This window comes from Rhincodon typus, chromosome 4 (genome assembly GCF_021869965.1).
Source record: "Rhincodon typus isolate 14 chromosome 4, sRhiTyp1.1, whole genome shotgun sequence".
NCBI lineage: Eukaryota > Metazoa > Chordata > Chondrichthyes > Orectolobiformes > Rhincodontidae > Rhincodon > Rhincodon typus.
The window spans coordinates 108,337,303-108,359,899 of record NC_063335.1 but is presented as its reverse complement, the minus strand read 5'-3'; the positions used below and the strand labels follow the sequence as shown (position 1 = coordinate 108,359,899).

Sequence of the window (22,597 nt, the reverse complement as noted above, 5' to 3'; positions counted from 1 at the left end):
AAGTGGATGAACTGTTCGAGCTCCTCGTGGGAGCACAAGGCGGCGCCGATACAGTCATCAATGTACCAGAGGAAGAGGTGGGGTTTAGAGCCAGTGTAGCTACGGAAGAGGGATTGTTCCACGTAACCTACAAAGAGGCAGGCATAGCTTGGGCCCATGCGGGTACCCATGGCCACCCCCCTTTGTCTGTAGGAAGTTGAAGGAATTGAAAGAGACGTCCCGCAGGAGGGGGACTGGTTGGGCCTGCGGGACAGGAAGAAGCGGAGGGCCTTTAGGCCATCTGCATAGGGAATGCAGGTGTATAGGGACAGGACGTCCATCGTAAAGATGAGGTGTTGGGGACCAGGGAATTGGAAGTTTTGGAGGAGGTGGAGGGCGTGGGTGGTGTGACGGACGTAGGTAGGGAGTTCCTGGACCAAGGGGGAGAAAATGGAGTCGAGATAGGTGGAGATAAGTTCGGTTGGGCAGGAGCAGGCGGAGACAATGGGTCGACCAGGGTGTTGGCACACTACGATCGCAAGCAAAATGTGGTGCCGATATGTGATGCTCCCAACTCCCCCCCGCCTTCAACCTACAGTATCAGGGTAGTAAACAGATATTACAGAGTGGAGCTGGAGGAACACAGCAGGCCAGGCAGCATCAGAGGAGCAGGAAAGCTGACGTTTCGGGTCAGGGCCCTTCTTCAGAAAATCTTCAGTATCCTTCTTCAGTATCAGGGTAGTGTTGGCTCACCAGGGACCCAGCAGAAAGGACTCCCAATAGTACATGCATCACAGACTTTGGCTAGTGCCGAAAGAAGATACACTCAGATCGAGAAGGAAGGTTTAGCGGTAATCTTTGATGTGCAAATTTTTAATAGCAACAGAGTACAAATTCCTGCTAGGGCTACTTAAAGAGTACAAGGTTGTGGCGCCAATAGCTTCAGGTCGAATTCAGTGATGCGTCCTTATTCTGAGTACGTACAATTACAAGTTGGAACACCATCCAGTATGTCAGGTTCCAAGTGATCAATTGTAATAGAGGACTTTCTAGTCTGGGGCACAGGCAAACATTTCTGTGGTCATCAGTGAGACATCAGAATTGTGTGTTGCCTCCCTGGTGCCAGGGGAAAGGATATCATGGAGGGAGTGCAGAATACTCTGAAAGGGGAAAGTGATCAGCAGGAGGTCATTGTACATGTGGGTACTAACTACATAGGTAAGGAAAGAGGTTCTGCAGAGAGAATATAGGAAACTAGGCAGGAGGTTAAAAAGTAGGTAATCGAGGATAGTAATACCTGGACTACTACCAGTGCCATGTGCTGGTGAGAGTAGTAATAGGCGGACAGAACAGATGAATGTGTGGTCGAGGAGTTGGTGCAGGGAGCAAGGATTCGCATTGTTAGATCATTGGGATCTCTTCAGGGTAGAAATAACCTGTACAAGAGGGATGGGTTCCACCTGAATTGGAAGGGGACTTATATCCTTGCAGGGAAATTTGCTAGTGTTATTTGAGAAGCTTTAAACTAGTAAGGGTGAGGAGCAGAACCAAAGCGACAGCGAGAAAAGAGGAAAGGCTGAGGCTAGTACAACAGATAAGGGGAGCAAGTCTAATAGTCAAGGCAGACAAAAGCACAGCAAAGAATGAAGTAAGACTGATAAATTAAACTGCATTTACTTCAATGCAAGAGACCGGACAGGTAAGGCAGATGAATTTACGGCATAGTTGGGAATATGGGACTGGGATATCATAGCTATTACAGAAACGTGGCTCAGGGATGGACAGACTTGCACCTTAACATTCTGGTGTACAGATGCTATAGGAATGATAGAAAGGGAGGCAAGAGAGGAGCGGAAGTGGCGTTTTTGGTCAGGAGGAAAATTACAGCTGTACTTAGGGAAAGTATTCCTGGGAGGTTGTCCAGTGAAGTTATATGGGTAGAACTTAAAACTAAGAAAGGGATAATCTCCTTCATGGGATTGCATTATAGGCCACACTAATACTCAGCGTCAAATTGAGAAACAAATATGTAAGGAGATCTCAGATATCTGTAAGAAAAATAGGCAAGTGACAGGTATCAGTGGGGGAGCACTTTGGAGTAAGCAATCATAATTCTGTTAGTTTTAAAAGTTATGGAAAAGGATAGAACCGATCAAAAAGTTAAAGCTCTAAATTGGAATAAGGCCAATTGTGACAGTATTAGACAGGAACTTTCAAAAGTTGATTGGTAGAAACTTTTCGCAGGTAAAAAGGTGGTTGGGAAATGGGAGGCCTTTAAGAATGAGATCACAAGAGTTGAGAGACAGTATGTTCCTGTTAATGTGAAGGGGAAGGCTGGTGGGTGTAGGAAATATAGATAACAAGGTGTAGAGCTGGATGAACACAGCAGGCCAAGCAGCATCAGAGGAGCAGGAAGGCTGACGTTTCGGGCCTAGACCCTTCTTTAGAAAATGCAGAGGGAGGAGGGTAACTTCTTCAGGGTAGGCATCCTTAGAAGAGGCTTCGCAGTGGGGTTAAAATTGTTTCAGAGATAGTAGGAACTGCAGATGCTGGAGAATCTGAGATAACAATGTGTAGAGCTGGATGAACACAGCAGGCCAAGCAGCATCAGAGGAGCAGGAAGGCTGACGTTTCGGGCCTGGACCCTTCTTCAGGAAATGCTGGATGACTGGAGAAATTGAAGCTCTGGTCAAGAAAAAGGAGGTATTCATCAGGTATTGACAGCTGGGATCAAGTGAATCCCTAGAGGAGTATAAGGGCAGTGGGAGTATACTTAAGTGGGAAATCAGGAGGGCAAAAAGAGGACATGAGAAAACTTTGGCAAATAGAGTTAAGCAGAATTGAAAGAGATTCTATAAATATATTAAGGACAAAGAGTAACTAGGGAGACAATAAGGCCCTTAAAGATCAACAAGGCCGTCTACGTGTGGAACCACAGGAGATAGGTGAGATACTAAATAAGTATTTCATGGCCGTATTTACTGTAGAGAAGGACATGCAAGCTAGGGAACTTGGGGAAATAAATAGTTACATATTGAAAAGTGTCCATATTATAGAAGAGGTGGTGCTGGAGGACTTAAAATGCATAAAAGGTAGAAAAATCCCCAGGACGTGATGAGGCGTTTCCCAAAACTTTGTGGGAAGCTAGGGAAGAGATTGCTGGGTCCCTTACTGAGATATTTGTATCACCAACAGCTACAGGTGAGGTGCTGGAAGACTGAAGGTTGGCTAATGTGGTGCCTATATTTAAGAGAGCTACAGACTGAAGAGCCTGATGTCACTGGTGGGTACGTTGTTGGAGGGGATTCTGGGGACAGGATTTACATGCACTTGGAAAGGTAAAACTGATTAGGGATAGTCAGCATGGCTTTGTGCACGGGAAGTCGTGTGTCACTAACTTGATTGAGTTTTTAGAAGAGGTGACAAAGAAGATTGAGGTAGACATTGTCTATATGGACTTCAGTAAAATGTTCAACAAGGTTCCACATGATAGACTGGTTAGTAAGGTTATATCACAATAAACATTAATATTGAAATCACCCATGATTAATGTAGTGCCTTTGATACATGCGCTTATTCTCTCCTGATTTACTCTCCAACCCACCATGTGCCTACTGTTTACAGTCCTACAGATTGCTCCTACCAGTGTCTTCTTGCCTTGCAATCCAGAGGACAGCTGACAGGGTTGATGCTGAGAGGATATTCCTCGTGAGAAATTAGAATTAGGGGAAACTGTTTGAAAGTAAGGTGTCTGCCATTTAAAACTAATAACGGAAATTATTTTCCAATAGAAGGTTATTAGTGTGTGGAATTCTCTTGGAAGTGCAGTGGAGGAATGGTCTCTGAATAGTTTTAAGGCCAAGTTGGACAGACTTTTAATTGGCAAGGGGGTCACACAGAGTTGGGAAAGTGAAGTTGAGGTCACAAAGGGATCATTCAGGGTAGGGAAAGTGAAGGTGAGGTCACAATCAGATCAGCCTGGACTTTGTTACAAGATAGCGCAGGCACAAGTTGTTGATTGGCCTACTCCTGCTCTTAATTTGTACACTCATCTGATTTTCTCTGAACTTATATTCTTATTGTACTGATTTCTAAACCAATTTTATGTTGGCTCTGATGATAAACTGAAAATCAGCCAAGAAATTCTTTTTTTAAAATTAGCAATTAAAAATTTAAATTAAAGGATCCTTGTTCAACAACTTACCTCAAACACAGAAGCCGCCTGTTGGTAAAGATCTATGGCTTTTTCCAAGTTTACATTTTCGATCAGCCTGAAACATAACAAAAATATTTTTTTAAACCCTGAAATCTGGAATTGCTTGTCAATCAGTTATTACCATATAATGTACAAAGGTTGTCTAAACCTCAAAGCTACAGAATGAACTTTGCTCATCATCTGGACTCTGATCCAATCCAATCTACCATTATTCTGCAGGTAACAGAAATGCCTGTTGAATATGCAAACTGGACGAGTGGAAGAGGTGGACAAGGAGATCCCTATTGTATTGGCATTAATTCATCACCAATGAATTTTTTAAGGCTATTTTTCAAAGGGAATGTGGACATCACTGGGTAGGCCAGCATTTATGAGCTACCTTTTTGAACCACTGCGGTTTTTGTGGTCTAGGAACACCTAAAGTGTTGTTAGGAAGGGAATTCCAGGCTGCTCTAATCCTTCTTGGTGATAGAAGTTATATGTGTGGTCGAGGCTGAAGTAACTTTGGGGCAGTTGCTGCCACACAACAGAACAGTCTGCTCTTTTTCAAATAGTGTGATGGGATCTTTTATCCTGAGTCTTGAAAGTCAAAATGCCCCAGTTTATCATCACATCCAAAAGACAGGAAATCGAACAATGAAACACCCTTTCAGTGCTGCACTGAAATGTCAGTGTAACCATTAGCTCAAGTTTGTGCAGCAAGACACAAGGCTACAGCCTTCTGGCTCAAAGGCAGATTTTATGCAAGGGAAATGAACAGAGTCCAGTTGCAATGATATAGGTTTGGCAGAGATATTAAATAAATATTCAAAATCAGTTTTCTGTAAACAGTGGTGCAATTTAGAGTATACTTGTTCAACAAGAGACTGTCATTCATACTTACTTCATCTTCAGACTTCAAATATCACTCAATGATACTGCACTGGTGTTGACCATTACACCAGCATGCTTCAAAATAGTAGGTATGAGCTTATTTCATACATTTAACTGCAAATATCCAAAATTTATAATCTTGCACACAAATGCCATCCTCCAGATGTCATCAAATTGGTGTACTTTAAATATATTTAAATCGTCAAATTATCATTTTAAATGTCTTACTTTCCAGCACGGTCCAGTGACATGGCAGCAGTGTCAGGTGTTCCACTCTCTACAAACATCATGCTGGCTTTCTCAATAAGCTGAACTGCTTCTGGTAACTTTTGCATTTCCTATTTTTAAAAACAATATTCAATTATGCACATGTATCTTTAGATTATCACATTAGCACAGGATATTTAACATCTGGCTTATGATTGAGTTCTAATATCAAAGGGTACAGGAGGACATCATTCAAAATTGGAAGATAAAAGATGGGAAAAATAATGAAATAACATGCACCCAATAATTGCAAGGGAAGGGCTAACATCCAATTAACACTTAAACATTACAAGGTAAATATTTATTCAAGCAAAGCAGCATTCATTAAACATTCCCATAGTATCTGTGCCTCAAAAATCATGCCATCTAATTATTTCCCTAGCTAAAACAATCATATTCAAATTCAAAGTATGTATCATTAAACAGCTCCCAAATATGCTATCTCAATGTAAGGTTCAATTAACGTATCAATATTTCACCAGCATTCCCACGTAAAATAACTCATTTACAAGATGGGGATCACATGTTTCTACTGTGAGCACTAAACACCACAGAAAATAATTTCAAAAGCAACCAGCCTGTCACCAACAATTCAACAGGTTCACGGATGTCACTCAAGCCTCCGTATGATTATTGTCCCACACACTAACAATTGCTAGAAGACCAACTTCAGGCCAAACAAAGATGGAAAATAAATGTAATTTTGCAATTCGGAGATCCTTCCCTCTGTTTAAAAAGAACTTTTAAAATTGTATATTGCTAATAACAATATTAAAAACATAAGATGCTACTAAAATTTATTCAGAGATAGTAGGAACTACCGATGCTGGAGTCTGAGATACCAAGGTGTGGAGCTGGATGAACACAGCAGGCCAAGTAGCATCAGAGGAGCAGGAAACCTGACGTTTCGGGTCGGGACCCTTCTTCAGAAATTGGGGAGGGGAAGGGGCCTCTGAAATAAATAGAGAGGGGGAGGCAGTGATAGAAGATGGATAGAGGAGCAGATAGGTGGAGAGAAGACGGACAGGTCAAGGAGGCGGGGATGAAGCTAGTAAAGGTGAGTGTAGATAAGGAGTTGGGACGGGGGTTGGTCAGTGAGGAGGGAAGGGCGGGTAAGTGGGAGGGAAGATGGACAGGTCAAGGAGGCAGGGATGAAGCTAGCACAGGTGAGCATAGGTAGGACAACAAGGTGCGGAGTTGGATGAACACAGCAGGCCAAGCAGCATCATAGGAGCAGAAAGGCTGACATTTCGGGCCTAGACCCTTCATCAGAAAAAGTGGGGGTGGGGGTTGGTCAGTCAGGTGGGGGGAGTGGATAGGTGGGAGAGAAGATGGACAGGTCAAGGATGCGAGGACGGGGGGGGGGGGGTGCTGGTCTTGGGAGGAGGTCAGGGGTGGGGAGATTTTGAAGCTTGTAAAGTCCACATTGAGACCATTGGGTTGTTGGGTTCCAAGGCGGAATATGAAATGCTGTTCCTCCAGTTTTCGGGTGGCATCATTGTGAAACTGGAGGAGACCCAGGATGGACATGTTGTCCAAGGAGTAGGAGAGGGAGTTGAAGTGATTCACGACTGGGAGGTGTTTTTGTTCGTCACGAACTGAGCGTAGGTGCTCCACAAAGAGGTCTCCAAGCCTCCGCTTGGTTTCCCCGATGTAGAGGAGGCCACATCGGGAACAGCGGATACAATACACCACATTAGCAGATGCGCAAGTGAACATCTGTTTAATGTGGAAGGTTTTCTTGGGGCCTGGGATGGAGGTGAGGGGGGAGGTGCAGGGACAGGTGTAGCACCTCCTGCAGTTGCAGGGAAAGGTGCTGGGGGTGGTGGGGCTAGTGGGGAGTGTGGAGCAGACGAGGGAGTCATGGAGACAGCGGTCCCTCCGGAAGACACTAATCTGACTATGACCTTAACTCTATTTTTCTGCATTTTCTCCCATAATCCTCAACTCTGCTGCCAATCAAAAATCTAACAAACTCAGCCTTGGATATATTCAAAGGACCCAGCCCCTACTGTTTTATGAGTGTGAGAAAATTCCAAAGACTTACAGCTTCTGAGTGAAGAAATTCATCTTAATTTAAATAGGAGTTCCATTATTTTTAAAATGTGCAGTTAAGAGGAGGTTCACTGAACTGATACCCAGGATGAGAGGGGGAGGTTATCTTATGATGAAAGGTTGGCCAGGCAAGGCCTGCATTCTTTTATCTTTGTTCATGGGATGTTGGCTTCACTGACTAGGACAGCATTTATTGCCTTCCCCTCATTACCTAGAGAGGAGTTAAATGTCAAACACATGCTGTGGGTCTGGAGTCACATGTGGCCCAGACAGGAAAACAATGACAGATTTCCTTGCTAGAGGACATCAGTGAACCAGATAGGTTTTAAAACAATTAACAATGGTTACATGGTCGCCATGAGGCTAGTTTTTAAATCCAGATTTTTACTGTATTCAAATTTCACCATCTTCTACAGTGGAATTTCGACCCGTGTTCCCACCACATTAGTCTGGATTCTGGATTACTCATCCAGTGACATTACCACTATGCTAGTTTAGAAGGAGGAGAGCAAATCTTATTGAAATACAAGAGAACCTGAGATGACTTGACAGCATCAAAGGATATTTCTTCTTGTGAGGGAGACTAAATCTAAGGGACAGTTAAAACATAAAGGATTTCCAATTTGAAACAGTGACGCAGAAGAATCCTTTTTCTCAGAGGGTCGTGGATCTTTGGAACTCCACCCAAGTCAGTAATGGTTTCATGACAGTAGTAGACATATTCTTGATAATAAGGTAGTCAAAGGTTATTGAAGGGGAGGCAGGAATATGGATTTGAAGCCACAGATCAAGCTAGAGGGACCACATGAACTAGTCCTGCTTCGAAACTGTATGTTTGTACGGGATCTCAGTTCTAGATGCCTCCAAGAGAGGAAATAGAATAGCACCTATTCTGTCAAGTCACTTCAGAATTTTACGTTTCAGTAAGATCAGCTCTCATTCTTCTAAATGCCAATGTGTGTGGGCCCAAACGTTTCTCCAAGTTCCAAATGACAGGCACGGGAGTTCCTAGAAGCCTGGTACTCTACGAAGAAAGCCATCAGCAAACACATAGAACTTGGCCCCATATACACTCCATTGCGAAGAAAAACCGGAAGTGAGTTAATCCTGCTCAACGGATTCCAGAGTTTAAAAAACAGGCGGGAAAACACAACGGCACTTCATCGGAGGCTGCACTGATGATGTTACCCAGCAGGGTAATGAAACATCTGCGGAACAACAAAGAACCAGCTCGGCGAGCCAACCAACCACAATATAGATGCTATAGCAAGGATAGAAAGGGAGGCGGCATCTTTGGTCAAAGGAAACATTACGGTTGTATTTATGGATGATATTCCTGGCGTGAGTGGAATTGAGAAATAAGAAAGGGATGATCACCTTATTGCAATTGTGCTATAGGCCCCTCAATAGTCAGCAGGGAAATTGAGAAGCAAATATTTAAGAACATGTCAGATACTTGTAAGAATAATAGGACTGTAATGGTTGGAGATTTTAACGTTCCAAATATAGACTGGGACTGTCATACTGTTAAAGGCTTGGATGGAGAGGAATTTGTTAAGTGTGTACAAGAAATTTTTCTTATCAATATATGGATGTACCAACTAGTAAAACATGGCCTTCTTTTGGGAAATAATACAGGGCAAGTGACTGAGGTGTCAGTGAGGGAGCACTTTGAGGCAAGTGATCATAATTTTTGTAGTTTTAAAATAGTTGTGGAAAAGGAACTAATCAAAAAGTTAGAATTCCAATTTAGAATAAGGCCAATTTTGATGGTATGAGGCAGGAACTTTCAAAAGTTGATTGGGGGAGGTTTTCACAGGTAAAAGGGATGGTTGGAAAGTGGGAAGCTTTCAAATATGAGATAACGAGAGTTCTGAGAGACAGTACGCTCCTGTTAGTGTGAAGGGCAAGGCTGGTAGGTGTAAGGAATGCTAGAGTCTAGAAAAATAGAGGCTATGGTCAAGAAAAGGAGGCATACGTCAGGTATAGACAGCTGGGATCAAGTGTATCCCTATAGGAGGATAAAGGCAGTAGGAGTATACTTAAGCAGAAAATCAAAAGTGCAAAAGGGAAACATGAGACAGCTTTGGAAAACAAGGTTAAGGAGAATCCACAGAGATGCTACAAATATTTTAAGGGCTAAAGAGTAACTAGGGAGAGAATAGGGCCCCTTAAAGATCATCGAAGCCATCAATGTGTTAGATCACAGGACATAGATGAGATACTAAACGAATACTGTGCATCAATATTTACTGTGAAGGAGGACATGGAAGCTAGGGAACTTGGAGAAATAAATAGTGATGTCTTTGAGTGTGTCCACATTACATAAGAGGTGGTGCTGGAAGTCTTAAAACGCATAAAAGTACTTGATCAGGTGTATCCCAGAACTTTATGGGAAGCTAGGGCTGAGTTGCTGGACCCCTTGCTGAAGTATTCCTAACATCAACAGCCACGGCTCAGATGCCAGAAGACTGGAGGGTGGCCAATGTGGTGCCATTATTTAAGAAATGTGGAAAGGAAAAGCCACAGAACTATAGACCAGTGAGCCTGACATCAGTGGTGGGTAAGTTGTTGGAGGGAATTCTGAGGGACAGATTTTTGATGCATTTAGAAAGGTAAAACTGATTAGGGATTGTCAACATGTGCATGGGAAATCGTGTCTCACTAAATTGATTTGAGTTTTTTGAAGGGGTGACAAAAAAGATTAACGAAGTCCATAAATACGCATGCACTATCAAAATTGCAATCTCAGAAATCTGGATGTTTCTGCAATATTGTTACCAGGTGTCCACAGGCTGTCAAGTATCCTTACCTTTTTTTGCTGAAAAAGAGCCTTTGAATATTAAGTTGTTATTTTTGGTTACAGAAAGATGGAAAATCAGATTTCAAGAAAGCAGAAAGAATATCAAGAGACAAACCTTCAGCATCATTCCAGCCTGTTCGTATGCTCTGTGGAGAATAGAAATAAATTACAGAGATGCTATGCACCATAGGATTACTGCACAAAACTGGTCTCGCTGCACAAATTTAACATAACAGAAAAGTATTAAAGATATCTGATGCAGTCCTAAGCAGACTATAAGAGGTACCAGCACTGAATTAGTACTTATGACCAGTACTGCTCCAGTGCTCATCTGTGGTCTGTTAATTCAGAGACTCAGACTGATGGTCTGGAACCATAAGTTCAAATCACACCACAGCAGGTACTGACATTTGAATTCAATTAATATATCTAGAACTAAAAGCTAAATTTAATAGTGACCATGAGCCACTGTCAATTGTTGCAGAAATCCAAATCACTCACTTATGTCCTTTAGCGAAGGAAAATCGGCCAGACTCGTGAAGGCTGGTCTACATGTGATTCCAAATATACAGCAATGTGGTTGACTCAAATGTCTTCTGATATGGCCTAGAGAGACAACTTGCTGGATGGGCAACAAATGCCCATTGCAAGTAACACCCATATCCCACATAAGAGTTTTAAAAAAGCTCTGAAATTTTCGTAGTCCTCCTGACCAACATTTGAGGGAGCTTGTACCAAAATTGGGACAGCTGTCAACAGCCTGACAACGTTTTTTTAGATCTCGGCCAACTCAGTCCGTAGTACTCTTACTTAGCAACTCTTCAACACATCTGTAAGATACAACTCTGAGTGTCACTATGTCTCACATACAGTATAATCATCCAGAGGTGGAAAGGCACTGGAATATAGTTGGGAAGGAGCTGGCTTGGGATTCCTCAACATTGAATCTGGACCTCAATGTTACATTGTAACAGGTCAAATGCAGACAAGAGAATTTCCTGCAGATTAACAGCGCTACGCCCATGGCTAATGTATCGCTTCTCCTCCATATTGAGCACCACTTAGAAGACTCATTGATGGGTGGTGAAGGCACAGAATGTGTTCTAGATGTGGGGCTTCATCACGAATAATTTGGTAGCACCACTACTGAACAAGCAAGGTCCTGAATTATTTGGTGGCTGCACTGGACCTGCAACAGGTGGTGAAGGAACCAACAAGAGTAAAAAAAAGGTCTCATCCTGACTGGTCTACGTGTCGCACGTACGTCTATGTCAGAATCGGTAGCTGCAACCACACAGCACTACTTACTAAGTCCCATGTTCCCATCGAGGATACCCTCGATTGCATTACATGGCACTACCACCATTCTAAAAAGGAGATCATTCAAATATATCTAACAGAGCTACAGACCTAGGCAGCATCTTTTGCCATTTCAATTTTTAAAAAAAATTAATTTAGGGAATCTGGGATTCATTGGCTAGACCAGCAAAGCCCATTTCTAATTTGCCTAGAGAATGTGATGCCTTCTTGAATCCATCAGTGATATATTTCCAAGTCTGGATGGTGAGTGACTTCGAGAGGAACTTGCAAGTAGTGATGTTCCTATTTTACTATTGCCCTTATCCATCTAGACGACAGTGGTCATGTGTTTGGAAGGTGCTGTCTTAGGAACCTTAGTGTATGTATGCATAGCATGTTGTAGATTGGTACAGTGCTGCTACTGAGCATCAGTGGGAGAGGGAGTGAATGTTTGTGGATGTGATATCAAACAAGACTTTGACCTAGATGGTGTTGATCTTCTTGAACATTGTTGGAGCTGCACTCATCCAGACGAGTAAAGAGTGTTCCATCACAATCCCGTCTTCTGCCTTGTAAATGATGAACAGAGAGTCAGGAGTCAAGTCATCTGCTGCAAGATTCCTAGCTGCTGACCTGCTCTTGTATCCAGGTACTTGTATGAGTAGTTCAATTCATTTCTGGTCAATGGTCACTCCCAGGGATGTTGCCAATCGGGGATTCTGTGATGGTAATGCCAATGACTGTCAAGGGCAATGGTTAGGTTCTCTTCATTGGAGATGATCATTGCTTAGTATTTGCATGATGTGAATGTTACTCACTATCTGTCAGCCCAAATCTGAAAGTTGAGATAACAAGGTGTAGAGCTGGATGAACACAGCAGGCCAAGCAGCATCAGAGGAGCAGGAAGGCTGACGTTCTGGGCCTAGACACTTCTTCAGAAAAATTTGTCAGGTCTTGCTGCATTTGGACATAGATTGCTTCAGTACCTTCAGCATAACTTGCTACTTATCAGCACAAACCTGGATATTGTCAGGCCTTGCTGCATATGGACACGATTGCTTCAGAATCAGAGGTGTTCCAAATGGTGCTGAGCACTAAACAAACATCAGCAAACATCCCCACATCAGACTTGGATGAATATCACTGATGGAACAGTTGAAAATGGGTGCACCTAAGACACTATCCTAAGGAACTCCTGCAGTGATGTTTTGCGACGGAGATAACTTTCTTTTGTGCTAGGTATGAGTCAAACTGGTAGTAAGATTTCCCAGATTCAAATCTGACTCCGGTTTTGTTGTGGCTCCTTGATCCCAACAACTTTTAGAAGTCAACAGTAAGTTATTTTCAATTGAATTTCTAATCTCTGCCCTGTTTTTGTGATCACAGTATTTATACGATTGGTCCAGTAAAGTTTCCGGTCAATGATAACCACCAGGATGTTGATGATGGGGGATTCATCTATGGTAATTCCAAAATGGAAAACCATTAAATTCTCTTTTGTTTGAGATGGTCATTGCATGGAATTGATAAGGCTTCAACACTGCATAATTACACAAGCCTGAACATTATGTCTTGCTTCATGTGGGCATGGGCCACTTCACTCTGAGGAATTGAGGATGATATAAAATGTAAATTAACAGCAGCAAATATCTCAACTTCCGACCGTATGTTTCAAGGATAATGCAGCTGAAGACAATTCAACTCAAGGCACTATACTGAGGAAGTCCTGCACCAACCTAATTGGGCTGAAATGACTGACATCCAACAAGCACTTTTGGTCCTATGTATGACATCAACTAATTGAGAGCTTACACCCTTCTTTCCATTTACATCAATTTTGCTCGAGCTTTTTGATACCACACTTGGGCAAATGTTCACTTGATGTCATGGCAATCTCTGTCAGTTCACCTTTGATATTCAGCTCTTTTGCCCATGCTTGGACCAAGACTACAATGAGTTCTAGAGTTAGTGGCTCTGGAAATACCAAAATTGGTACATTGGTGGGCAGGTTGTTGCTGAATAACGGACACTTTATACCATCCCCAATTAGTTGACTCACAGCTGAGCAGAGGCCGATTTGGCAATAATGACCAATTGGATTTGCACTGCTTTCTGCCAACAGGATGTACCATCACAATTCTTGAACATTATCAGGTAGATATTAGTGTTGTAGCTGTAAGAAAGCAGCTTGGTTAGGAGTGCAGCTAGTTCCACAGCACAAACTTTATATCACAACTGGGATATTATCAAGACTCATGGCCATTGCTATATTCATGACCTTGAGCTATTAATATGATAACCCAAAAAGAATAGAATTGTCTAAAGACTGGCATTTATGCTGGTGTAGGCCTCAAGAGTAGAAGATAATCATCCAGTTGGCACGTCTAGCTAAAGAAACTAGTGTTCCAGCTATGTTCCAAAATCAGTGAGAACAGGTATGTTTTTGGCCCATCCTCCAGTAGGTGATAAATTGCCTGACATCATTCAAAACTGAATGTAACAGGACTCAAAGGCTTTGTTCTGATATTTTGGCATGAGATTTGTTCAGTTCTATCTGCAGAATACTGATTCTGCTATTCAGCCTGCATGTAGTTTTGTGTTATAGCTTCATTAGGTTTGAAACATGTCCACAGATATGTTTAGTGCTTCTTCATGTTCTCCTATACTGAACTGGGGTTTGGTTTCCTGGATCTATAAGTAGAGAAAGAATGTCAATCTATGAGTTTACAAATTGTAGTTAAATATAATTCTGCTATCACTGAACGTCCACAGAACCTCATAGGTGCCCAGTTTTGAAACACCAGACTGATCCTGAGACTATCCAATACAGCACAGTGATACTACGATAAGTAATAGAGAATGATTTCAGTGTGCAGATGGGATTCCTCTCTGAAAGGACTGTACAGTGACTACTCATGCCAACACCATCCCACTAACAGCTATGTGTCCAGTCTGGCAGATATCTTTTTCGGGACTCAATCAGCTTGGTCAGTAGCAATTTAACCAAGCCACTTCGGTGACATTGAGGCTCCCTACCCAGAGTACATTCTTGTTACTCTTACTGCTTCTTCTCAGTTCAATGTGGAGAACTACTGATTCATTAGCTGAGGGAGAGTGGTAGATGGTAATCTATAAGAGGTTTCTTTACCCATGTTTGACCCAGTAACATGAAAGCATGGGGTTTGGAGACAATACTGAAAGGTGCCAGGGCCATTCCATATAAACTGTAAACCATTGTGCTGCCACATCCATTGGTATAGATTTAGCTCAGGATGTCAATGGACAACTCTGGGACATCAATTATAAGATATAATTTGGTGCTATGACTGAGTCAGATTGCTGCTGAATTAGTCTATGGGACAGTCCAATAATTTTGGCACAAGATTCCATTTGTGAGTGAGGATGACTTTGCAAGGTTGATTAGGCAAGGTTATCTAGGTGACGATTAATGGCTGTTTTTACTCCAACTTGCATTTTCTGTTGCAGCACATTGTTGGCACCCTGGCATTACATGACCATATTGGGAAAGGAGGACACATTTCCACTCACTTGAAGATGATTGATGAACCAGATGTATTTTTTTTTACAAGAATTCAGTTGCTTCTTGATCATTAATAATAAGACTAGCAGTTTGTTCAATTTTTAATTAATTGAATTCAAAAATCCCTCTGTCCAGGCCTTTGCATTAGCAGTCCACTAAAGTCCTTGCCTTTAGTGCCAAAAAAAAGTAAAATTGAAACAAAAGATCAAAAATAGTGCTTGAAGAATAAATCTGACCTGAAACTTAACAGAAAATGCAGCTTCAAACACACGTTCATTTCATAATTTTGTCTGTGCATCATTTAATGATAATAGCTACCAAAGGTGGCTCAATTCTCTGATACCACCAGAGTTAATAATTTTAAAAATTAATTTGATTATATTATCAGCATTTCTTATTGGAAAAAAAAATTTCAAATAACTGGAAACAAAAAATCCAAAACTCATTTCAGGTAGCAATTTTATTTTTGAATGCCATCTTGACTGAAGAATTTCCCTTGATTTCTACTTTATAGTCACACAATGAAGTTATAAAATGTTTAACTAGGGAGAAATTTGTTTGTCAAAAAAAATCTGCAAACTAATTTTAAAAAGTCCAGTTGCTGATGCCACTTTCTAGTTCAGTAGTAGCAAAACAAATAAATAGAAAAATCATGGTTCTAGAATGATTTGTACAATGCAGCCTCCAATTCCCATTTAAACCACTCATTTGTTAACTTCTCCCTGTCATCTCATGCTTTAAGGTAATACTTTCTTCAACTAAAATCTTGGAGATGCAAGTGTTTCGTATGAACCTACATGGTTAGAGCAATCACTGAATTCCCAATTGTGTAAAATTTCTAATGCAAGATCTGAATACAGTTATAAGAAACTTACAAATGAAAGTCAATGGCAAAGAAAATTACACATGGCCTATGGAAATGATTAGGTGCAAATGGAGGTCACCAAATCACCAGACAGTCTAAATGTTGGTGTGAAACAACACTAAAGCCAAAACCGACATCAATTTTAGGAAAAAATACAATTGAATGGCAATTCGGTGTTTGCGACATGAACAAGCTATGTTTTTCTTACCATTATCATAGACAAAAGCACAAGTCTGAAGAATCTGACTTAGCACAAGAAAGAAGGTTTGGCCTCAGAAATAAAACAAAATGGATCTTTGCCACCTAGTAACACAGCAGATAGCTGCAACTGAAGCACAACCTATAAAGCGCATGAGGCTAAAGTAATGTAAAATTTAAATTTAACACACCCACACATAATCCTTTCTGCAGATTTGTCCAGCACGTTGAAAAATAAAGCAACCTGGTTTTGTCCATCTTCCATAAACCCCTAACAAAATGAAATACAGCTCAGGCTTGAATCTCCTTGGCTGACATGGGCTCCGGCCATCCCCTGAACTTGAAGGAAGCAGATTTAAATTTTCCACTTTTACGTTAAATGTTTTTAATCTTTAAAATTAAAAAGATCTCATTGAGGAATCTCAATTGTTCTATCCTGGTCTTTTCCCCATCTCTCAATGCTATTCTTGTCAGCACCAAATTCCAAGGATTCTTAAATTTCAGTTGATCAGATGTACAAATGATATGGTTTGTTTTAGATAGCTGCATCCCATCAGGAGGACACTGGCCAATCTCCAACTTCATATTTATATAGGTTTCATTTAATTCCCTGGGGCAATGAAAACAAGCATAGCAGAAATTTACAGTACTTACTTAGCAGCATGGAAGAAACTAGCATGAACAGAATGTTAAGGAACCCAAAGAGAAGTGTCAGCGGCAAAGACATATCATTACACATTACCAACCATTCAGTGTGATTTCAGACAGAGCAATGTCTCATCTGGATCTTAACGCTGAATGAAATAAGCCAATGAGAAGTCAGATTGTTTCATCACTCACTGAAAACATAATTGTACCGACTTCAGGATCTTAACAAAATTGTTGGTTTAATTCTTTCAACATTTCTTCCATCATTGGCTGGGTCAGTATCTAATGCCCGGGAGAATGTAGTATTGAAACCTCTGAGGTGTAGGGACAGCTACAATGCTATTAAGGAGGGAGTTCCAGAATTTTGACTAAGTGATAGTGAAGGAACAGCAACATATTTCTAAATCAGGATGGAATGTAGTTTGGAGGGGAATGTGCAAGTGGTGCTACCCTCATACATCTGCTGATGCTGTCCTTCAGCCATGATGAGTCGCTGCAATGCATCTAGTAGATGGTACACACTGCTGCCACTGTTCACCAGTGGTGAATGTTGAAGGCGGTGGATGGGGTGCAAATCAAATGGGCTTCTTTGTCCTGGATGGTGTCAAGCTTCTTGAGTGTTACTGCACAAAATCAGGCAAACAGAATATTCCATCACATTCCTGACTTGTGCCATGTAGATCAACAGGCTTCAGCAAGACAGATGTGTTACTTGCTACAGAATTCCAAGCTTCTAACCTGTATTTATTTATTTATATTGCAGGTTCAGTTCAGTTTCTGGTCAATGGTAGCCCCCAGGATATTGATATTTAAGCATTAGCAACAGTAATGTCATTAAACATCAAGAGGTGATTAGATTTTCTCTGGAAGGTGGCCATTGCCTGGTACTGCGTGGTGCAAATATTACTTGTTACGTATCAGTCGAAGCCCAGATGCTGTCCGGGTCTTGCAGGCTACAGACATGGCCTGCTCCAGTATCCAAGGTGTGGTGAATGGTGATCATTGGTGCAATATTCAGTGACCATCAACACTTCTCACATGATGATAGAGAGCAAGTCATTAACAAAACAACGGAAGATGGTTGAGCCTCGGGGACTACCCTGTGGAACTCCGGCAGTGACATCCTGAGACTACAATGATTAACCTCTAACAACCACAACCATCATCATTTGTGGACATATGGTTCAATAAAGAATGTAGGAGTGCTCGCCAGGACAAAAGCAGACATACCTAACAATGACGTCTCAACCTGGTGAAACAGCAACACAGGATTACTGAAGTGCCAAACAGAAGCAGCGTGTAATAGACAAAAAGAGATTCCACAATCAAGAGATCAAGATGTGGAGTGCTGCCACATCCAGTCTTGAATGGTGGTGAACAACTAGCAACTACCAGGAGAAAAAGAGGCTTCACAAATATTGCCATCCCCAATGATGGGGACACCCAAAATATCATGGCAAAAGGCAAGGCTGAAGCATTTGCATCCATTTGGCCCTTGATTCATGACATGTGATATCAAAAAAGACTGAAGGCACTGGAAACTGAAAAGGCTTTGGCTTGTGATAACATTCTGGTAATACCACTCAAGATCTGTGCTTCAGAAACCCTCACCAAATTGTTCCAATGCAGCTACAACATTGGCATCCATTTCATAATGTGGAAAACTGCCCTATCCACGAAAGGAAGTTCAAATCCAACCTAGCCAATTACCAAATAAAAACTGAAAAGATCTGAGGATGCTGTAAATCAGAAACAAAACAGCAAGTCTTTCCTGCAAGACCGGCTGAGCTATTCCAGCAATTTTTGTTTTTGTTTCTAGCCAATTATCACTCTATTCTTGTTTATCAAAGCAATGTAAGGGATCTTCAGTGTGTCAAGTATCACTTGCAACGGACCAAAATAATAATTTAAATGTTCTTCGTTTAAGTTCCAATTCATAAATTACAGTCATAAAGAGTTTTACTGATTTATTTCAATACATGTCACATCATTCTAATTCATATTTCATTAAAAAAAAATGCAATTTCTCTACTGACCTGATAGTAGATTTATGAAGGATGTCCTAGAAATACTTAGAAATTGCTCTGAAAACAATGAACAAAGTTCATTTGCCACATTGTGTCTAGTTTCCGAATGTCTAGCAAGATATTCCAAACTGAAATTCGCCTTCATTTTATTGAGCTGAAAGGAGAGGGTTGGTACATAGTTGGCTGGACAGCTGGTCCGCAATGCATAGTAATATCAACCCCATGGGTTCAATTCCCACATTGGCTGAGGTTACTATTAAGGACTCGCCATCTCAAATTCACCTCGCCTGAGGCTCAGATTAAACAACTAGCTGTCGTTCTGATGAGAGCAGCCCTATGGTCTGCAAAGACCATGGCAAGTTTACTATTTAGCTGGATTGTCCTGAATGTTAAAATACATTCTAACATATTGAGCATTCAACTACAAAACATGAGCTGAGTTGAAATTGATACAAAGGGTAACTCAAAAGCTCAGGCTCAACACTAATTTAATTCCATACTTGCATGCTTGAAGATTAGACCACACTACATCATACACCTTTTTTGTTGGGAGGTACTAACTATCTATAAATCGTAATAATATCTATAAATGTCGACAGCTTATTGGAGGAGTTCCCTCTTCTGTAAGTAGTACCTTGGGAATTCCTTTACTCCAAAAAGGAAATTAAGCCCTAATCTGAAAAATCTGCATCGCTGACATGCAAAAATCCTTTAGCACTGTACTAAGGTCCATGGAATGGGACTTGAACTCAAATTATCTGATTCAGAGGCCGAAATGCTACCACAGAGCCAAGACAAAGACACTGCTTACCTAATGGTTCCAAAAGCCTACAGTAATATTGAGAAGTTTCTTGGAGCAGGAAGCTGCAACGATAACAAATTTAAAACCAAGCTGCAATCTTTTTAAATGCAGCTGAGCAAGGAGACACAACAGGCAAATTGAAAGGACACAGAGTAAAATTCTTGCCCAAAGTTCAAGTTCTCCTACTCACCCATTATAACTTCAGTGACTTATCAGCATTTGGTAAAAACACTGTATACATCATTGTCTCAATTTCTTCTTCTAAAGAAACTAAGAAATAGATGCAGAAATTGGCCATAACACCTCAAGCTCACTCCAATGAATAAAATTAATCTCCTACTCAATTCCACTTTCTTTCCCTACCCCGAACATTCCTAAATTCCTTTAATGTCCAAAACCATTTTGATCTGACCAGAATATACTCAGCAACTGAATAGTTGGAGTACAGAATTCCAAATATTCCCAATACACACCAAGTGACTAGATTCCTCATTATCTGAATCCTACATGGCTGACACCCTTATCCAGCACATATGTCCCTAGTTCTAAACTGTACAGTGAGGGAAAACAGCCTCTTGGCATTATCCTTCAGCCTAAGTAATAACCTACTAGCAGGTGGAGCCCTGCAGTAGTTCATCCTCATTATAGTTCTAATTTAGCAGTTGTTCAGTATAAAACAATGCAAAACATCCTCTTAGGTATACCTTACTTCCTTAAAAATGAATTAATATTTGTTTTGAATAATATATAAAATACACAAAACCAAGTAAAGCACTTCCTTCAAGAAGTCAGCTTTGAAGATAAGAAAAGGATACGCTCTATTGTTCTGATGTGACTCTGCTTCTCTTAGGTAGGCATCCTTTGCTTGGTCATATTGTTTCGCATTTTTGAATGCGACAGCTATCAAGAAACAGAATACAAATAAATTTATATAAAATCCTAAGACATAGCAGCAATTTTTATTTAATCATTCGTTACTCACAATATGGAAACACAGAAAATGTACTGCATGCATAGAACACATCAGCCAAAAAAGTGTCATCCACCTTAATCTAGCTTCCAACTCTTGGTGTGGCGCTCCTCATGTTACGGTATTTTAAGTATATATCCAAATACTTATTTAAAAGTAATGAAAGTTTTGCCTGTATTAATCTTTCAGATTCCCATCAATGTCTGTAAGATAACTGTCAACTCTTCCCTAATTCTTCCAAAAATTATGTTAAATCTATGTCACTGGCTATTCATCCCTTTAAGAAAAATAAGTTCTTTCCTGGCAACTTTACTTACCTCATTTTTTAAAAATGTCAATTAAATCTCACCTTGTCCTCTTCCGTTCCATAGAAAACCATTCAAGTTTATCCAATCAAGCCACATAATTAAAATTCTACATTCCTCACAACAACTTTACTCTTTTGTGCCCTCTCCAGTGTAATGCAGTGAGCAAAACTGTAGCTGCAACCTAACTGTTTTACACAGTTATACAGTTCTTGCATCACATGCTCTCTTATGTTTAATGCCTTGCCAAACAGCAGAAGGTATTCCATCTGCCGTCTTGAATATTTTATCTACATTCAGAATCACTTAGCTCCCCTTAGTTGAAGGTCAATAACAAGGGGGCATAATTTTGAAGTGAAAGGTAGAAGGATCTGGAATGCACTGCCTGGGAGGGTAGCTGAGTTGGGAAACTTCACAACCTTTAAATGGATGAGCACTTTAAATGTCATAACATTCCATGCTATGTGTTGGCAAGTGGTAAGTGGGACTAGTGTAGGGCCTCTTCTGTAGTGTATGATTCTATGAATCTGTGGACACGTACATCAAGATCTTTCGACTCTTTCACAGTTCTCACAATCCTACCATTTACTGCTATTTCTTTACCTTGTTTGCTCTTCACAAATGTATTAACTCAGACTTCTCCAAACTGAATTCAATTTACTACTGAAACCCACTGCAAGCAGCATCTGAGTGACAAAAATACTTGTTGAGCATTAACTTTTATTTTCTACCACTAAGCCAATTGTCAATCTAACTTACAACTTGCCCTATGATCCTATAGACTCCTACTTTTGTGATGTCTGCCAAGTGGAACCATGTTGACGACATCAAATACACTACCCTTATCAACTCTTCTTGTTATCTCCTTCAAGAAATGTATTCAATTTAGTCAGATATAGCCCTCATGCCAACTATCATTAGTTAAGCTATGTTTTTGGAACTGAGGATTTATATCGTCCATCATATCATGCATCACAGTACCACGCAGAAGAACAACAGAAGCAGATGCTTAGTAACATCACTTCAAACTCCCCTCCTACCCACATGGCATCCCGATATGATACTATCAGCATCGCTTCTCTCTCCAAAAATTGTCTCCCTAACAGCATTGTAGGAGTCAGTTAGCTGGATGGCTGGTTTACAATGCAGCGTGACGCCAACAGTGTAGGTTCAATGCATGCACAAGCTGAGATCACCCTGAAGGACTCTCCTCCTCAAACTCTCCCCTCACCTGAGGTGTGGTGACCCTCAGGTTAAACCACAATCAGTCATCTCTCTCTCTAATGAGAGAACAGTCCAGTAGTACTGTGGCACCTTTTTGTAAGAGTACCTAAACCACAAGGTCTTCAGTGGTTTAAGAAGGTAGATAATCATTATTTTATCATAGATAAATATGGATGACAACAATACTGACCTTACAATTAATGCTTAAAAATTAAACTACCTAAATAGTAGGTTGCACACTTTAGAACATTTTGATAAAACAAAGTAATAATGCGTTTAATAGAAGTTTCTTCCAATTTATGTTAACTTTCTATTGAAACACTCGGTTTTAAGTTATAAATGTTAAAATATCAAAACCTTAATGTAAACCCTGAAAACACAACCTGTATAAATTTATGTATACTTAGTACTATGAATTATTAACAAAGTGTTGTATTTAGTACATTTAAGGAACTTGCAGCGAGCACTCAGTACATATAAGACATTACAATAAAAAGAGATAACAAGATGTTGAGCTGGATGAAC

The 22,597-nt window shown here is 40.7% G+C and overlaps 1 protein-coding gene across 2 annotated transcripts in view; it reads right to left on the bottom strand.

Annotated features, from left to right (window-relative positions):
* napgb (N-ethylmaleimide-sensitive factor attachment protein, gamma b) overlaps positions 1 to 22,597 on the bottom strand; it is a 55,371-nt gene that overhangs the window by 24,725 nt on the left and 8,049 nt on the right. For both annotated transcript variants that reach the window (XM_048595817.1, XM_048595815.1), the window contains exons 3-7: positions 20,389 to 20,473; positions 16,751 to 16,768; positions 10,309 to 10,339; positions 5,297 to 5,406; positions 4,184 to 4,250 (exon numbers count right to left, since the gene is read on the bottom strand). In XM_048595817.1, the coding sequence (XP_048451774.1) occupies positions 4,184 to 4,250; positions 5,297 to 5,406; positions 10,309 to 10,339; positions 16,751 to 16,768; positions 20,389 to 20,473 (311 nt within the window). The remainder of the gene's footprint in view (positions 1 to 4,183; positions 4,251 to 5,296; positions 5,407 to 10,308; positions 10,340 to 16,750; positions 16,769 to 20,388; positions 20,474 to 22,597) is intronic.